The sequence below is a fragment of the Hermetia illucens genome, chromosome 3 (assembly GCF_905115235.1).
Source record: "Hermetia illucens chromosome 3, iHerIll2.2.curated.20191125, whole genome shotgun sequence".
Lineage (NCBI taxonomy): Eukaryota > Metazoa > Arthropoda > Insecta > Diptera > Stratiomyidae > Hermetia > Hermetia illucens.
The window spans coordinates 69,587,089-69,607,000 of NC_051851.1; the positions used below are offsets into that span (position 1 = coordinate 69,587,089).

Genomic DNA, 19,912 nt, shown 5'->3' on the forward strand with positions numbered 1-19,912 from the left:
GATAGAAAGGAGCTTATCCCAAGCTTATTTCCAAGTATATTCAATACAAATAACTTACTGTTAACTCTCTTCAGAATGGAGACTGTTTGGCTTTACTAGTATTTTTCTGAGTGTAATTACGCGATATTTCTAGCGATTAAGTGTTTGAAATAATAAAAACTAGTTTTCTCTATTGGTGAACAAGTGGTTCCCGAAATATCGGTATTTGCAAAATATAAATCAACACCAGCGAATAGGAAAAACAAGTTTTTGTTATTTCAAATTTACTGGTATTATTGTGCATCTTTGTAGAGTAGCTAGGTATGGAAGTCAAGGAGATAACGCTAACGTTATTTGCACGTGAAGCCGGGAAACCGGACCCATAAATTCAGAAATCCTAATGAAACTTAGGGGAAAAGTTATTGAAACTTGAAAATGACTAAACAGCTTACAGCTTTTTTCAAAAAAATGTGCTTCTTATTTTTTTTTCTCTTGTTGAAAAAATGTTGTTGCAACAACTTGTGGTCAATTTCTACGAAAAAACCGATACCGAAAAATAAATTTTCAAGTTGCGTTTTCTCGATCTATACTTGACATCTTCTTTTAGTATCTGGACATCTTGCACTCTCCTCGAACAAATCATCGCACGCACTCCAATCACAATCCCATGCTGCATTTGCTTAGCTGGTTCGCAGATACAGTTGAATCATTGAGTGTTTTACGTAGGTACCTGTCGTGGAGACTTAACCCTACGGTCTTCTTAAGACACGGATTGATTTTGTGACCACAATCAGAGCCACGCTGTGACAAGCAACAACGGTACCAGTCTATACCAAGTGCATGGCTTAGCATTCAGCAAGACCTACCTAAATCTCTACCGAACTAAGGAGTACGGCACCCGTGTTGAAACGCAACACCACGCCGAGCTTCCATGAAGCTCCCACTAGGGGGCCAACCGCAAACAACCGAGCTGTACTCATATACGACAGGAATTCTTCCGAAGTATATGAGTCCAGGGGCTACCCCGGTTCCCATGGTACCAGTATACCCCTGGTAAGGTTTCGTGGCCGAAGCCACTTCAGGTGAGTCCCCGTGCAGACTCGGGTCTGATCGCCTTAATTAAGCCTTGGAGCATTCGCCTACTGCATCACGGCCAGCAAGCCAATGCGATACAGCGTTTCCCGGTGCCACCACTATGGAGTTTCTCCTCGGCCACTTGGTTTTGGTTCAGCCGACAGGGTTGCCGCCCCGTGCTCCTCCACGCCACCACTGAGCACCAGGTTCGCAGATACATAAACAAATAAATGCTTCGCAATTGTTTGAAGAAAACCGTTAGGCAGAAAAGCAGTTGTTAAGACTCCGCATGGGCACCTACGTGGCCAGACAAAGTAATTTATGGGGATGTTAAAGAAAGAGACTAATTATTAATTCGATGTTTGAATGATTGGGGTTTCGGGAAATTAAAAGGCAAAATTGGAGTTTAGTTGTGCTGCTTAGAATGAGAGGTACAAACTTTTATTACATCGAAAATAAAGAGCAAAATTGACAAAAATTTTATAAAATTTTAAACCAAGTGCTCATCGCCGCAAATCATTTATTCTTTATCAGCCGGTTCAAAAACGAAGTTTGTAGTTGGAGTAGACTGTTCAAAGTAGCGTTGTACTTTGAAACAATTTTCACGTGCCTTAAAGCCAGTGTATTGAAACTTGCAACGCGATAAGCCTTTTGAATACCGCTTGCAGATAATATACCTTCGCTCCGGGCTGTATCTAATTAGATTATAGACCACACAGCCAACGCTAGAGTCATGTATTTTTACCTGATTTCAGCCTAGCTGTTTTGACCCGATATGATCCATGATATGACTAGTCTGTATTCAAAAATCACCGAATAGTTTAGTAAATATCTAGTCTGCTCTAATAGTATCCTGTCTTAACTATCACTAGTCCTTATGAATGGTGATGCTTATGCGCTGTCATTGAAATTATTAATAATTATTCTGAATCATACTCCAAATTCTGCTTTCTTCTTTTCAGCTTTAAATACCAGCACCGGTACCACCACCAATAGTAACATCAGTAGCAACTGTGGTAGTACAATAAGCAGTAATTCCAGCACAGTGGTTACAAGTAGTAATACTGGCGCTAGTTGTAATAATATTGGAAATAGTAAAAGTCCTACAACAAATTCAGTAGGAAGCTGTACAACTGGAAATAGTAGTTTGTACACCAACGCCATTACTAGTACTACAAACACTCGAACTAGTCTAATCCTTAGCAGTAACAATAGTAGTAATAGCTGCAGTAGTGTGAGTAGTAATAGTAGCAGTTGTAGCAGCAGTAATGAAAGTACAACAGTTCCTGTATCATTGTCGTCGTCCTCATCGTCGTCATCGTCGCCAACATCGTCCGCCTCGTCGACGTCCTCGAATCATCCACCGATAGTTGTAAAGAAGACAAGGCCTAAAACATCGTCACCAACAAGGCATGGCCCACAACAGTGCCAGGTGAGTTTGGCAAACTTTTTACGAATATTTCTAATCTGAAAGAAAGTGTTGGATAAACCAATGATATCATAAATGTAAGCCACTATCTGTCCATCGGGTCGCTTTTAAGCACAATAAGATTGACCAAAAATTTGTCATTCCATTTAAATTATGATGCATTTGTTTGGTGATCCCAGGGGCCTACTAATATTAGAGGGCGTTAGATCCTGAGCTATCGATGGGAGCGCGTAGAATAATCTGAGATCACCCTGATTGAAAAAGAAGAAAATGAATCCCAGAAAAATGTGGTAATGATGCTCAACACAACGTGTAATATCATAAGCGAACCATTAAGAAGAGTCTTATATTTGCGAAGAATTGGCAAAAGGGTAATTCTCAGGAATCTTTTTATATTATGAATTATTAATATTTTGGAATTTCAATGATGTTAACGTCCTTTGGGCCATGTGCGATTATGATCAATGCCAAAATCAAGGCAGTTTGCAATTTCACATAGAAACATAATGAAATGGATATGTTGAGGCATCCTCCCCATGTTGTTGAGTTTTCATTTTCTTGCACTCACCTTTCCAAGCCCCTCAACGAAGCGCTTGGTGGCCAACGTTTTCATGTAAACAGAAGGCTGGGATGAAAGTTTGTGCTCCAATGCTTTCGCCATTCACCAATAAGTTTTCAAGGAAGAAGCAAAAAAGATTTAATTGCACTGCGAAAAATGTAGCTATACAGCGGGAACGATATGTGGTGAAGCAAGTAAATATTATACAAATCAACTGTTTGATCCACGCGACATAGATTATGTCGTAGTCTAGGTCAGAACGTACAAATCCCACTTTGTTTTGTTTTTGGTTTGTTGTGGTTCCTGAGAAGACGTTATACGGCTATTGAGTCCATGACCCTTACCAATTTGTTCTATATCGCATCATACTTTTTGTAATAACTTGAGCATTACAGCTTTTCTCAAAGGCGAATCTTTCTTTTCAATATGTTTATCATCCTCCGGAAACCGTTCTTTCAAGCTTCCATCTATCTAACTAACTAACTACCCATCTAAATAAAATAACTCATTGGACGGAGTAAGATCCCATGGGCTTACCCATACCGTTAAAAATATTTCACTCTTCTTCTTTTTCTTCAACGTTTGTCCCGTTCACAAACAGGGTCAGTTCGCCGTGATCGGTTTCGCCATTTGGCTCTATCAAATGCCTAATCTGGATGCAATTTCAAGGCTTTTAAATCCCCATCCAACGTATCAAGCCACCATTGTTTCGGGCGGCCTTTTGGTTGTTTACCATCGACTTCGATGTTCACACCAATCTTGGCAGGTGAACTCTCGTTAGCGCGAATTACGTGACCATACCATCGAAGACGCCTCTCTCGCAATTTTTTCACGATCGGTGCACTCAGATGTGATCGGATGTGATTAAAACGTGTCACGCCACTAGTCCAACGCAACATCGTCGTCTCCATTACCGCAAGACGCCATTCATTGCCTCTTTTAGTCGCTCAACAGTCAGAACCATAGAGAAAAACAGGACGGATGACATTGCGGTAAATTTTAGATTTGAGACGTTCGTCGATCACAAAGAACACCAGTTGTGGAACGCCACTTCATCCAGGTTGCGTTATTCCATGAAGTAATTTCATAGCGGAGTTCTCCATTGGCTGATAGCGTTGCCTCAAGGTATTTAAATCGCTCAATTTTGGGCTGGTCGTTGCCGCTGACAGTAATTGCGGCTATTTCATGGGGATCGGTCGTCAAAAATTTAGTTTTATTCAGATTCAATTTGAGACCGTGTTGCATGAGGCGATCATTCCATTTCTGGATGGTGGACGCCTTAGAATTTTTCCAAGGCTTGTGACTCAATTCGATCATCTTGTTTCTAACAACATTGGATGCATTTTCTTGGCCGGCCGGTCACCCTGAGAGATCAAAAAAGATGTAGCATAGTGGAATAACTCCAATTATACTTTATTTATCTCTTTCCCTGATCTCAGCATTTTATTTTTGCTTTATTGGGGACAGTACAAAGTACATTGCCTCAAAGGGTCCTCCTTTACCTGGGCTTGGGAGCAGCATACTATGTTAATAGCATGACGGAGTTGGACGTCAAAAATATTTCACTCACAATGGAAAAAGGAAATCAGAATTTATCATGTATGTTAAAATACATGATTTCTTTAAGACATCGATTGCTAACTAAAATTATCACAGGCAAGTCACCATCTAGGCCGTCATAAGTTTGATCTTTATTTCATATACCTTGGTTACACCTTCAGTAGTCGGCATAGCTAGTCAGGGTAATTCATGATGCCGAGGAAACTTGATATGCAACGCGTGGTAGTATATGATGTTCCCAATATAATAGACCCAGTAGGAATCTTTGAGCTACTCTATTAGTTATTTGATATTCACCTCTATTTCCAGCCGAGTAGCAGAAAAGCAAGCGGTCTCTGATGATTCGCTTAATATATTTACTTGTATAAATCACATTTAGATGTTTTTCAATGTGTTCCTGCGGAACAAAGTTGAACGGGTTTTACGTCTGTAATGGTGTCCAGATAGCTAAGTGGTTGGAGCACAATGCTCTCGTGGGGAAGGTCGCGATTCAGATGTCACTGTTGAGATTTGTATAGCGATTTAAAGTCGGATACCAGTTGACTCAGCTGTGAATGAGTACCTAGGTCAAAGCTCGGGCACCGTTACGGTCTTGAATGAAGTGCGCTAACACGCAAGGCTCTGATCCAATTGGATTGTTACGCCAACGATTATTGTTATTATAATTGTTCCTTCGTCTAGGTTAACCACCGTCTTTATCACATCCACCGTTGATCAGGATGCGAAAAATCTTAACTTTTACTCCGATCTACCTTTCGCTGGCTAATCGAGATTACCCTGTTAAGCAAATTCATACTAGCTGCATTCCTTAGCCAGTGGAAAGCTGGCTCTCCAAGTAGTTTATATCTTTTCGACAACAACACCAGTCACCGCCTAAAAGCGGTGTTTAGACGGCCACCAACTCAGCGCAGACAATGTTAAGTTCATTTCTAACTAGAACGAACCATTCTTTGCAGACTACGACCTTTTAATTGAACATTACCCTTGCCTTGAAACAATGTGTTTATTATACTGCTTAATACTTGATTTAGGGTTCCTTCCCTTAGACATGCGATTCACCAACTTATGCTCAAGATGCAATAAATAAAAAGGCGGATATCCCATAGTGCAATAATGATAGAGAGCTACCTTGCTAGGTCGGATGGTCCCCAAGAGTTGTTGTCCGAACAAACGAGGAGGCTTTTGCAGACTGCAAGCTAAAATGGCCAGCTTTTTTTTAAGAATTTTGGCAAGCACGATTTGCTTCTCTGTATGCCGGTCCATCCTCGTGCCTATGTGTCTGTTAGTCCGGCTGTCACACCTATGTATTATCTCTGAAACAGTTACTTCTATTAATACGAAATTTGGTAGAAAAGTAGGATCCCATTTAATGTAACAAAGTTCCACGTTTAGTTTAAGAGGACTTCCCATACATGCCACTTTTATACTTTTTTCTGATCTAGGACAATCGTTTTGAGTAACAATGGAAGATCTCGGTTGGTACTTTCCGAAGCCGATATTAATTTTACGCCTCAAAATACTTTGCATACTGATACCTGTTTAAAGTTTAGTAAGTTAATAATAGTATGTTACTATATTTTTTAGTGTTTGCTGGGGACCCCCGTTTATCCCAAAATCATCATTGTAGCAATAAAGCCTACTGCCAATTTTGATGGAAGTGAGTCTGAGTAACAGTCCATTCGGACAGGTTCCTTTCGCAGAAATCTCGGGAGGGTTTCGCACGTGGTAATACAGCAATGTCCATGTACTTATTCCTAACGGTCTTAGCCTTCATCTGTCTGCGGTAACGAGCATTCCGAGATTCTCGGTGCTGCTCTGCTTTCATATGTTGGTATTAGATTGGTTGAATCCACCCCATTAGTTTCCTTTTCTTCCCTTTTTCCTAGTCAAAGTGAAGAAGAATATTATGATAGACAAGATGTAGCGTGTATTCACCCCTTTTTAATGGCGACATTTTCTTTTTCATTTTCTGGGAGATTTAGGCAATAACGCCGAAGATAGGCCAGCCGAAGTTGGGTTTCCAGTTTCTTCCTTGATTTGAGTTGCAATACTCTCCTTCCGGTCGAGTGCAATGAAAGGCAAGCTTCAAAAATCCTCGCCCTGGTTGACACTTCACTATCATCAAAGCCACAACGAACGGTGTCCGATCTAGGTCTACTTTAGTAAAGAACTTCAAACTTCCCAGCTCTGTATAAAGAATTGATTGCTGAAACGCATCGCTTGATTCAAAGTGTATGATTTGGTATCACTTAGAGGGATCTATTTCAGATTCTATTTCATGTTTTGGACGCCCTTGTTGTAGTAGTGAGCCACTGACGTAAATGTTGTGTCCAGGGCAACCAATAAGCTCTCTGGATTAATGACGTGAAAAGCGTAAAAGACTGAGTGTTCTAGTAAATACAGAGCCTTTGCAGTGTCATAATCGTGAACAAAAGATTACCTAAAAAAATTTGTTTTCACTACAAAACAAAAATCAATTGAATTTTAGCAAAAGAAAAGGTATAAACATCTTTCTAGACTCGATATTGCATGGTCCTAATTGTCGACGTTATTAAGATACAGTAGATTCTCAAGGTTTATAATCCATTCAGTTATCATCAGCTACCCGATTAATACACAAAACTTTCACTATATTCATGCTAAAGCCACCTTGCTCCCAAAGTGGTTGCTTCTATGGACCCGAGTTTAGATCCTGGCCGACCTGCACGGTCAGTTTCGGCTGTTTGGACAGAATATATATACAATATGGTGCACGGTGACGGAACTCAACTATAGAAGACTACCCGCTATTGAACGTTCCAGTCCTTTGAATTGGCGTCTAAAAGTTTGCATTTAATTAAAATAAATGGTGCATTATTTACTTCAAGATAAAATCTGTCAAAAATTCAAAACGAGTAGAAAGCTATGTTTGGTGAACTTCTCCTTAGTGATTGGTGTGTTAATTTCAATATTTTTTTTGACGTGAAATGAAATAAAGAAGGCATGACAAAGTTTGGAAAAGTTCTGTATCGCAGGAGCAGCCCACTCATCCGTAAATCAAATTTTCCATCCCAATCTGGGGGAGAATGCAAAGTTTTAACAAAATTTAATTAAGTGAATAAATAGTATAGAAAAGCATCTCAAAATTTAATGCGAAATGTATGTCCGCAATTTAATGAGAACAGCGAGGAAAACCAAAAGTAAAAAGTCCACATTGGGAAACATACATCGAACTCACTTCAAAGTGGTAACCTTAGTCAGGGAGTTGGAGGGGGAACCGAGTTCTATTTGTAACTTTTTAAAGGGTTACAGACGCGTTACTTAATGTTTCTCATGGGAAGTGTTTCTGTGCATTAAAAGATAGACGCAAGTAAATATATTTCTGTTCATGCATTACCATCGAAATCATGGATGCATTTATTGGAAAAATCAAACAATTCGAGCTGAATATCTTTGTAAATTTGCCATTCAATGTAGATGTTTCCGTAAAGTATATTACGGAATGCATAGCAGGAATCAATTATTTTAATTGTGTTTATATAAACAATTTGAAAACACCAGATACCGGGTGAGTTCATCTGCATTGAATGCGAGTTTTATTTGAGTAAATTTATCTTTTTCCATCTGCATACGGAAGTTCAGCAAATAAACTTCATTAATTGCACAAAATTGAAATAATATTATGCATTCTCATTCAGTTTGCTATTGGACGAACCCATTGAGATTGGTATGCACATGGCTTCACTTGATACTGTACCCACTTCTCCCTTGACTACTCCTTATCCTGATTAAATCATCCCAATTGGAGTCTCCTTCCTCCATGCAACTACTTGTGATTTATTCATGATGAATGGAGCTACATTGAGTAAATACTTCATTAGGGACGAATATTCGCCTCCATTCTCCTCTTTCACTTTACAAATATACAAACAAAAAGATTTCAAATTAAATTGAAAACTTGCTCTTAGCTATACAAATAATTTTCGAAATAATTTTCCTGATAAAATGCTTGGAGATGTATGTGTGGTTGCCCTGATATGTGCGGGGGCATATGCCGGATGAAATGAGTTTGTACGTGTAGTTTTCAGGACACATATTTTCCATACTTTTGAATCATTACTAATGGAAAAATTGGAAATTTATAATGTCTCCTCAATGAGAAATACGCGTAGAGAATATGCTGAAAATGGAGCTCCGCCCTCTGAAAAGTGCGACTTGGTAGCTCAACCATCAATTTGTTTTGTTGGTGATTTGTATTTACTTTCCACCTTTTTTCAGAACGGTGCAATGGAGTGGTATATTAGCTATAGGGAGATGATTCAACATGGCTTTGTTGGAAGCAACAACCACAATTTGATTTCACATTTCCCTGAGTCCAATTGTATTAGAGTCCCCACGATAATGCCATGAAACCAGCCTTCAGCAAATAATCGTTGCAAAAATTCCAGTGCTATGCATATTCATATATCGCTCGGGGCTGAAGTGCGGATATGCAAATTTACGTAGCTTTGATTTCCATTCGATTCATTAAAATTACAAAATTTAAATGGGTTTCTATTTACGGGGATGCACGTATAAATGGAAGTCTGAATAATTAGCTGTTTGTGTTTTCATCGCAAAGCTAGGGCTGAAAATTAATAAATATTCCAAAAATGTGCAAACTGGTCGTAGAAGTATAATATTTATCAATGCTTGATCAAATCTATCGACGGGTCATTGAATGTTTAACTCGCATTCCGGTCAGGCACAATTCGCTTTGATAAATTTCAAAATATTCCACATTTTTGATATAACAAGATAACCGGGATTTTCGCTATTCATTTCCGCATGCCTCCGATAGATTGTAATTAATCCCAATGAAAAACAGCAACAAGTTGATTACGGAAAATAATGATTTTGAAGTTACTTGGTTTTTGGCATGGAACGTCTCGGTTATACTCAGTCTTTATATGAAACGAAAAGCTTATTTTTAATTAGTGACAACCCTAGTGTATTCGCAGATATGGATATTCCTGGAGCCACTTGCTCCCTTCTTCAGTGCCAAAGGGATCGATATCTGCGATTAAATACACTAACGTAGTCCCTAATTAAATTCCTTTAATTCAATCATTTTGAAGTTAACTCCAATGAAGCACATGTCAAAAAAAATTAGGTCCGCTTTAACAGAGCATTACACGTCAACCACGGGAATGAACCATCATCTACTGTTCGGCGAAATGCCATTCAGGTCCTCAGATGCTGCCCATGTGTTCCTGAGGTACCCCAGTCGTTGGTCATCTTGGGATAGTAGATTCCCCTGTATGACTATCCAGTGATGCAGCTGTCGCCCTTGATAAATATATGAGTTGTCGCCTGCCTCTTGTGCCTCCTGAGAGTAACTAGCCTGTGTGTTAATGAGGTTCTTCGCTGGAAAACGTATCGGGCTGACGTACTCGATTCACATGTCGCTATCAAGTGTTGTCAAAGGCTTAGAGCTTTTGGGTAATATTAGTGGTCACTTTTCTCGTGCTAGCTCTGTATATACCGACACAGGACAATCTCAACTTGCTCTTCGTAGTTAGGTAATCTCATTTTCAAATTTTAGACAAGACAGCGAAAGTGTATCTAGCGCTGTTAATGTGCCGAAGAACTTGCAGTTCAGTGCCACTGATGACAAAAACCATGCTAGATATACCCTTCAGACTGAGAACTGTGGCCTAGTTGGTGTTGATCTTCAGTCTCACTCTACTTGCCCCACTTTAAAATCCAGAGCTAAATGCCCAAGGTCTGAGGAAGGATACCTTGATCCATTGAATCCTTAGACGTGATCCGAAGAAGGCAGCATAAAGAACCTCACCCATAGTAAGAAAAAATAATATTGAAGGCAAGATACAACCGTGCTGTACCCCGGCTTGGACCTCAAATTTCTCTCACATTTTGCCTGGTTGCAGCACGTGACATTTTGCGCATTATATGTCCCTTCATTATATGTCGTGACATTTTGCGTCTCATATGTCGCTTCTCCTCCTGCTTGTAGCACTCTAAATGTTTTCCCCGTGTACGCTATCGAAACTCTTCCCATGGAGACCTGAATTCTGCGCATTGTTACAAAACGATCCGAGGGATCTTGATGTGCTCAGTGCAGAAGGATTTATAGCAAAAATTAACCTGCTTTCCAGAATTGTTTTATCTGTTATTTTTGAGATGGAAGGGAGTATGCAATTCGACGCAGGCGACGCATGCGTACACCAATGAGTATTAGATGACGATCCTTTGTGAGATCGATGTCAGCGCCTTTCTTGTTATGCATACCTTTGTCAAGCAACGCTCTCGAGCTTTATATACCAACATAAGCTTCTGTCACTTCCGTACAGCTGGACAAATCTTCTCTGCAATGAACGTTTGTTAAAACTTTGCAAACGTGTCCGGTTTTGTTAATTAACTATTGAGCAGAAGTTAAGTTTGCTGCCATAAAATGTGCATCATCGCAATCTTTCAATATGGACTGGATTTATCTAAGCAACTCTAACACTGCCAGCCCCAAAACAGAATCAAACCTTCTCTTCCAGTACATACTTATATCACTTTCGTTGTCTTGCAAATCTTAATAATGAACTGTGAATCATTGGGTCTTTGCTAGTCGTCAATAATCATGAGCATCGAATAGCAAGTTATCATAACTGACATAAAGCTGCCTCTTGCAATCCTATAGACTTCCACATTGGATCTGCTCTGTGGTTCATAAATCATTATAACGAGTTCTGGAGGGTTCTCGTACGAAATCTTCCCTCCTGAGGTCGAATTGAATTAGTTTTTCCATTTCAGTTAAAATCTATTTTCTCTATTCTTCCCTCCTTTCCTTCAAACAACATGGATTTAAGGTCACCTTCCACTTCTTGGCAATGTTCTCTTTATTCTTATCACAAAGGGTCCCCCAATATTGCCAAAATATCAATCTCATTTTGATAAAGTCGGTGAAAAATCCTTCCTCCTTCCTCTTGTCCCTGCTAGTTAGAGCCAGAGGATCTGTCGGATCCTTGGTACTTGGTTTCCTGACATGTCTTTGCCAAAATTTATATGTTTTGAATATGCGGTATTATGTGCTGTGATGAAACCGAATATTTGTAAATATAATCAAATAATAAGATGTCGTATGTGAAAAGTAATAGGGTTAACGGTAGTCCGTAATGATTCACGGTGTGGATGGAATGCTTGGAGTGTGGTTTGAAAATTGGCTAGACAAATGACCTTTATTTTGTCTCAGTTTCAAATACGTACGACATTATAAAAACTCCATTAAAAAAATATTTGATTCAAATGCAACCTGGAAATGCTAATCTTTAGGTTTTCAGAATCGATTTTTATTGCGTAAATTGTTGCCTTAGCTATTCCAGAATACGCAGCAGAAATTTGAAATTGAAAGTCGTGTTTCTTCAAATTTGATAGGGATAGAAACGAGCCATTATCGGGTACGGGCTAAAAGTCCACTACTCAGGATGTTGTCGCTTTATATCCTTACGAAATTCGGTAGAGTCCCTTCTATTTCTTCGTGTATTTAATATAACTGTATTTTTTTGTAGGTAGGTTTCAGTGGCCGCTCCGGGGAGCCCAATTAGCGCTTTGGTGCGCCGTTTTGATGCCACAAATTCCTAAGGCCGTGACTGTTGTTATGGGATCAGGGAGGCAGAGTCCAGCACTCACGAAAGAAAGCAGCTCTCCCACGACCCAGCTAGAAATCTCTCTGAGGTCCCCAAAGAATTTTTCACCCAGTGTCCGCAGCCAGAGCTGAGCAATCGGAGAGAAAGTGCATGAGGGGTTTCCATTCCTTCTCCGCAGCTTCGTTAATGCGGATTGTAGGATATGCCGAGCCTATCGGTATGGACCCCTATGGGCCAGTGCCCCGTGCAGACTACCGTAATCTTGAATGCATTTGCACGCGTCTGGCACAGGAGCTCTCGTGACCGGGCTATGTCATAAGCGGGCCAAATTCTCCTTGACTTGGCACAGCTCGTAAGCCTTCGCCATTTTAGGCCCGCGGCTGCTAGGTAGTGCTAGTAAACTCAGTCCTCGAAAACCGCCAATGAAACACCGACTGTATTCGCCGAAGGACTGCCAAGATCAGAGCCTCGCCTGGCCAATCCGCCAGCCCGCTCATTCACCTCTATGTTCCTATGCCCGGGAACCCAGAGGAGAGTGACCTTGAGCGTACCGCCCGCATCTCTTCACTACCCTACCAGCCTGGAAGATGTCGTCACTGAGTACAAGGCCTTGATGGCCGCTTGGGTGTCGGTCAGAACGGCTATGTTACGCTTGGGGCTTGAATCTCGCTGCAGCTATCGACAGACTTCCAATATCACCAGTACTTCTACTATCTTTGATCCGTCCGTACAGAATACTGTTTCATAACCTTGAAACACGCCGCCGGTCTTCCACTTTGCCCTGCATGGAAGAAGTGAAGTTCAGCTTGCGTGTGGCATGGTCCGTGGGGAATGCCCAGATTTCCCGAGGTACTTCATCAAGGATGTAGCTGCGGGCGTAGGACTTCGCTGCCCAGCATCGGGACTCACGTAATCTGACGGCACTGCACGCTGCCACGTATTTAATGTGGAGGTCTACGGCGAGGAGATGCTGGAGTACATTGAGAGCATCTGTCGAGCAGGACTGTAGAGCCCCAGTAGCACCTGCACACGGGATTCTTTGAATCCTATTAAGCTTAATCCTATCGTATTTTTTTCTTCAAAGTCTGCCACTATACAATAGACCCGTACGGATCGGATAGGATCGGACGCACTACAGTGGTGTACATCCAGAGAACCATCCTCGGTCGGAGACCCCATTTCTTTGCAAAGGTTCTCTTATAGGCATAGATAGCTATACAGGCCTTCTTACCCCTAAATTCTATGTTCAATCTCTAATTTAGCTTTGGATCCAGAATTACACCCAGATACTTTACATTAGAGGAAAGAACTAATCTTTGTTCATTTAGCCGTGGTAGGTGGAATTCAGGTGTCCTTGTCTTGGTGGTGAATAGCATCAGTTGCGTTTTAGTTGCGTTTATGCTGAGTCCGCATTTTGCGGCCCACAGGCACACCTTTCGCAACCCGCCTTCCATGATGTCGCTCATAATGGATAGAAACATCCCTGATACTAATATCACCAAGTCGTCGGCATACGCCACCACCTTCACCCCGCTGCTGTCTAATGTGCGTAAAATTTTGTCCATTACTATTAACCAGAGCACCGGTGAAATGGCGCCACCCTGAGGCGTGTCTCTGTTCACAGCTCTGGTCAAGTGGTTGCCTCCCAGATCGGACTGGTACTTAGATTGGATATAATCCAATGAGTGAGATATCCCTCCAATCCAATACCGGTCAAGGCTTCCTTGATGGCGTTGGTGCTGACGTTGTTACAAGCTCCCTCTATATCCTAGAAGGCAGCTAGGGAATACTGCTTGTACTGCAGCGACCGCTTAACCGTGCCAATTACCTCGTGAAGGACGGTTTCAGTGGATTTTCCTTAGAGGTAGGCATGCTGGGACTTAGAGAAAGGCGTTCTCTCCATAATCGTCCTTAACTGAATGTCCAGGATGCACTCTAGGGTCTTCAGTACGAAATAGGTCAGGCTGATTGGTCGAAAGTCCTTTGCGGACTCATGACTGCGACTTTCTTTTTCAAACGCGTTTTGTCAAAATGTAGTTTTTCATGTTTCGAGGATTTTTGAATCCAAAATTTTCGATTTTGATTATTTTGAGCTTCATTGAAGTCCATATTCTTAGAAACTAAGTTAGTGAAGTAAAGTTAAAAGCTACATGTCCCGCAGCTGGTCAAATTCAGTGAAATAGTGTCGCGTAATTCTTCTGTTATTTTTGTTTGTCTAAATGCTTACGATGCAATTTCGCTGTGCATGGACAAATTTTTGTATTTGGCACGAAATTCTGGTTGCGCTTTTGACTAAGACTCGAAATTTTTTACAAAGTCGTGCACATTGCCAAGGCTAACGGAGACCGGCAAATGCGGGTCGTCGGGACATTTCAGTTAAGTTGCATATATATACGGGCAGACCTAATCATCATTATTGATTGTGGTTAATTTTGCTTTGTTTCCTTGGCGCTTCAACAGCCTCACGGACTGCAAGTCGATAACTGCTGAAAAATTAACTTTTTCTTTTTAACTTTACAAAAATGGTGCCTCATGTGGGGTTCATTATTCATTAGATTCTTCATCAGACTGGGTCAGTGGAAGGCGTTTTCGACAAGCTTCGTATTGAGTTATCGAATTGGGACGGCAATAGTATCCCAAAATGTGCTATGATCAATAGGTACACTATAACCAGTAAAACGGGCACAATAGTTCTTCAAGGACGCGGTGCGACTTTCCCTTAACAGAATAATAATAATCCCAAAATGTTTCCTGGGAAAGTTTGTCATGCATCGAACTCGTCCTTAGACGAGAAGTCTCCGGAAAAACGGGCCTTTGCGGCGATAAATTGATGGGATTCTCGCGTTTGTTTTCGTTATCAATTATATTTTTTCTTATTTCACGACGGGGAGTAATTGTATTCCTCGGAAGCTTGGGTTCTTAGCAAGAAAAATTGCGAACTCTTGGCCGCGTTCGAGAGAAGAATCCTCCGAAGAATTTTTGGCGCCCTACATGAGGATGGACGATTCCGTAGCCTACACAATGACGAAATCTATGAGCGATACCATGACTGTCAGGTTGTGGATAAAATCCGGTTCAATAGATTACGGTGGTCAGGTCACTTAATCTATATGGATGAGGAGGATCCCACCCGGAAAGTCTATAAGGGCAATATCTATAGTAGAAAAAGAAGACGAAGCTGGAATGATGGAGTTGGTCAGGACGCCAGGCAGCTTTTAGGGATATCGAATTGGTGGACCTCGGCGCAAAACCGGGATGTCTGGAGCTCCTTATTAAGGCAGGCCTAGACCGGATACCGGTTGTTGCGCCGTTGATGATGATGATGATGAGTAATTGAAGAAGTATTTGTAGGTAGTATTTTAAGAAGAAACGAAAAAAATGCTGAAATAAATCTTCTTGCATCATATCATGTATTCCAGCCGTGGACTATTCCAGGATCTACAACGGCTTGCATCTTCTTTAATATTTGTTGTTGCGGTCGATAAGAAGAAGGAAAAAAGTATTCCTTGGAATGAGCTAACCTATGGAAGCTAGATCTGGAGGATTTGACAACAACAGTAATATTTAAGAGTCTCACATTTCATACTCTTTGAAAAGAGAATCGGTCCTCGATTTAAAGAGGGAGTAATTCCATGCTCCACTATCTTAATTCCAGCTTCAGCTGCAGCTAACACGAATTAGCTAGAAGATGTCCGGAATTGAAATGAGCTTTCGAGAAAACCAGCTTTCGGAGAGCTACGACGGTCCGTATTATCCAATCAAACTTTCTTGCGACAGGGTCATGGCACTGGATAATGGCTTTCCTCGTCAAATCTATTGACTTAAAACTACTCGTGGTCAATTTATTTATTTTTCGAGGATGGCTGGCAGTTCAATCAAGGCAATGCTTCCAAACTGATGGAACACACACCTTTCGGATAGAGCATACTCTCAAACTTAATTAGTTACCCAGCCCTATTTCAGGAAGAGATGGTAGATATATCAGTCATGTATGAATTTTTGCACAAGAAAATTGGCAAGTAATGCATTACCTGTCCATAATCAATTATATGGCAGTGTAAGGGGAAAATCGAAAGGACAGTAACCGAACAGTTCTTATACTTAACTTACTGGCAAAACAGTTTGGTATTCTTATCCAACAGGGTAATTTTATGGCAATTTATTTAAGTTGACAAAATCTCTCGATTGCAGTAATGTTCGTCGAAAAATCTTGGAAATTCATCTCCATCGGCCCAACTTTCTAGTCAAGATACTTTGGAGAATTAGAGCGAAAACTGCAAATGTTATTCCATTTTAATTTTTAAAAATTAAAGTTGATACTTTGATCCCGTTAGTTATTAGTTTTCTATCAGTAACCTCAAGTGTCCAGCAAGTTCTATAATAAATTTAAAGACTTTGATCGCTAATTTGCCTGCTCCTGATTTGCGGCACATCCTGTAACCATCGTAAGATTCACCAGTAATTCCAGAGGCGCGAAGGAACAATAACAGGATCTGTTTGAAACGGCACCACCAGTACATGTACCGTGTTGAAATAACGGCAACCGACGAAGCAAGAAATTCATTAATTTAAAGCTTCAAACTTAACCATGCATGATTGCTGTAATGCATGAAGCACACATCAGAGCCTTAACATAATTCCCACTACGTCCCATCCATTTTCCATTTACAACCCAGTCGTGATCCTTCCCAACGAACATTTCCATTTCTATCTCTCGTTTATGTGCCTGAGCGAATGAGTTGAATTTCGGTTTCGCTTTTGGCGCATTGATGGGATGGAGTGAATGGAATAGCGCCCCGAGTATTGGATGTTGAACTTTAAGGATATCAAGGCTTGAAAATTGTTGTTTTGATGAAGCTCGAATGAATGAAATGAGAAAATGATTTGTTTGATTAATTTTCCATGTAGATGGTATGTAATTTCGCTATTGATATTTAGAGCCTTTTGTCGTCATGTGTTCTAAAGTTTGCTGAAAAACAAAGGAGATGAGTCCTTCCATTGTTTGAGGTTGAAATATGCGTTGCGATGAATTCATCTGAAATTCGATTAGACAAAGAGTATGAAAGTGATATTACTATGTCGTTCACCTACATGAACCCAAAGCTTTGGTAAGGAGCTCTGTGCAATGCATCCTTTGAATGCCCGTTTCCCAAAAGAACTATTGCATGTCCCTGTAAACGTGCTTAGAATCAAATTCTGGCAAAAACTTAAAAACTCCACACTGAAGCCATCCACAACACAGCCCTCCGCGACACCTATAAGAGGGAATAGGATGCCGTAATAACCGCAGTCAGCAGAAGACCTGGAGATGAAGCATCAACAAATGATCTTCACAATCACCTGAAGAACGTTATCATGGATACGGCCACAAATATACTTGGCCCCAGCCGCAAAAGGAGTCGGAACGGCTGGTTTGACGATGAATGTAAGCTAGCAAAGGAACGCATACCGAGTAATGTTGCACTCTCAAAGAACGCGGGCATGCGCAGAGACTTATCACGAACTCCGTTGAGCGGTGAAGCAATTTCACAGACGGAAAAGGGAAGCCTAGGAGAACCAACAAGTCTGTGAACTAGAAAAGTACAGGGAGCAGCCACACCAGCCGCGGAACTTTTACCAACAAGTCAGCAGGATGAAGCTCTATACACCTCGATGCTCAAGCTGCCAAGACAAAGAGGGAAATCTGATTTCCAACAGAATTTGCATATTGGAGCGATGGCTTGAGTACCTTGATGAGCTACTGAATAATCAGAATATCGGCGAGTTGGAGGTTCCGCCAACTGAAGACGAGGGACAAACACAGCCACCACCAAGTTTAGGAGAAACAGTCCGTGCAATTCATCGGCTAAAAAATCATAAGTCGACAGGAGCCGATGGAATTACAGCCGAATTGGTTAAATATGGAGGCTACCAATTACACCAAGTGGTTTATCAACTTGTGCTCAAGATATGGGACAGCGAATCAATGCCTGAAGATTGACAACGAGGCATTATCTGTCTCATACATAAAAAGGGAGATATCACACAGTGCAGCAATTATAGAGGTATCACGTTGCTGAGTACCATCTATAAGATATTCTCCACTATCTTGTTAGGCCGGATAGCCCCATACGCCCAGAACATCATTGGTCCATACCAAGGAGGCTCCACTCCAGGCAAATCAGCAACAGATCAGATTTTCTCTGTGCGGCAAGCGATGGAAAAACTGTTGGAGTATGGACACCAGTTGCATCATCTTTTCATCGACTTTAAAGCCGCCTATGATAGCATAGCCAGGGTAAAACTGTACAGGGCCATGAGAGAATTCGGTATCCCAACGAAATTAATAAGAGTGACTAGGCTGACCCTGACCAATGTACGAGGCCATATAAAAGCAGCAGGATCACTCTCAAGACCATTCGACATCAACAACGGTCTACGACAAGGGGATGCCCTATCATACGTCCTCTTTAACCTGGCACTCGAGAAAGTATTCCGTGATGCTGAGGTAAATGCAAGAGGTACGATCCCCTTCAAGTCCACCCCACTACTGACTTATGCTGACGATATCGACATCATGGGAAGAACCACCCGAGACGTACAAACTACCTTCATCCAGATCGAGCAGGCGGCGCGAGATTTTGGGCTGCACATCAATGAAAGCAAGACAAAATATATGGTGACAAATTCAGCACCAAAAATCAACCAACCAACAACATCAAACCGCACTGGTCAAACAGGAAGAATAAGGATAGGAGAATACAACTTTGAGACCGTTGAAAATTTCTCCTGTCTGGGGCCGAAAATCACAACCGATAACAACTACGATAAAATCCGCGTACGGTTGTTGCCAGTCAACAGAGCCTATTTCAGCTTACAAAAACTGTTCCGCTCGAAACGTCTCACCATAGGGTCAAAGCTTTTACTGTACAAGACAATGATCTTGCCAGTCCTCATATATTCCTCGGAGACTTGAGTTCTTAGCAAGAAGAATTGCGAACTCTTGGCCGCCTTCCAAGAAAGAATCCTCGGAAGAATTTTTGGCCCCTACATGAGGATGGACGATTCCGTAGCCTACATAACGACGAAATCTATGAGCGATACCATGACCGTCAGGTTGTGGATAAAATCCGGTTCAATAGGTTACGGTGGGCGGGTCACTTAATCCGTATGAATGAGGATGATCCCACCCGGAAAGTCTATAAGGGCAATATCTATGGTAGGAAAAGAAGACGAGGCAGACCCTGCCTACGATGGAGCGATGGCGTAGGCCAGGACGCGAGAGAGCTTTTCGGCACATCGAATTGGTGGACCTCGGTGCAAAACCGGGATGTTTCGAGTTCCTTATTAAGGCAAATTAAAGGAAAGATGGTATTCCGCTTCATCAAACAACTTCTTCACTGACCTCGATATCTAGGGATGGAGTGCGTTAATACGATTCGCATTTGTAGCGGTCGCTAGCTTCGCTGATCCCAGCGCTTGCTGCTACTTGTTTCCTTTGGTTCTGATTCTCATTTTCTTTCGTCAAATAGTTCAATAATGTTAGGACCCCCTTTATTTCATCTTATTACCGCCGCATTTTATATTTGAGCTCTTATGCTTCAAAATTATGACATGCAGTTCTAAGTATATTATCTAGATCTTCCGTTTTCTAGATTGTTTCTCTGTGGCGATTTCAAGTCACGAATCAGACTTGCCAGAGAGTCTTTCATCTTA

The 19,912-nt window shown here is 41.3% G+C and overlaps 1 protein-coding gene across 2 annotated transcripts in view; it reads left to right on the forward strand.

The window, feature by feature from the left end:
* The window catches only part of LOC119652950 (serine-rich adhesin for platelets), a 321,668-nt gene that overhangs the window by 202,177 nt on the left and 99,579 nt on the right, over positions 1-19,912 (forward strand). For both annotated transcript variants that reach the window (XM_038057342.1, XM_038057343.1), the window contains exon 4: positions 2,016-2,485. In XM_038057342.1, coding sequence (XP_037913270.1) covers positions 2,016-2,485 — 470 coding nt within the window. The remainder of the gene's footprint in view (positions 1-2,015; positions 2,486-19,912) is intronic.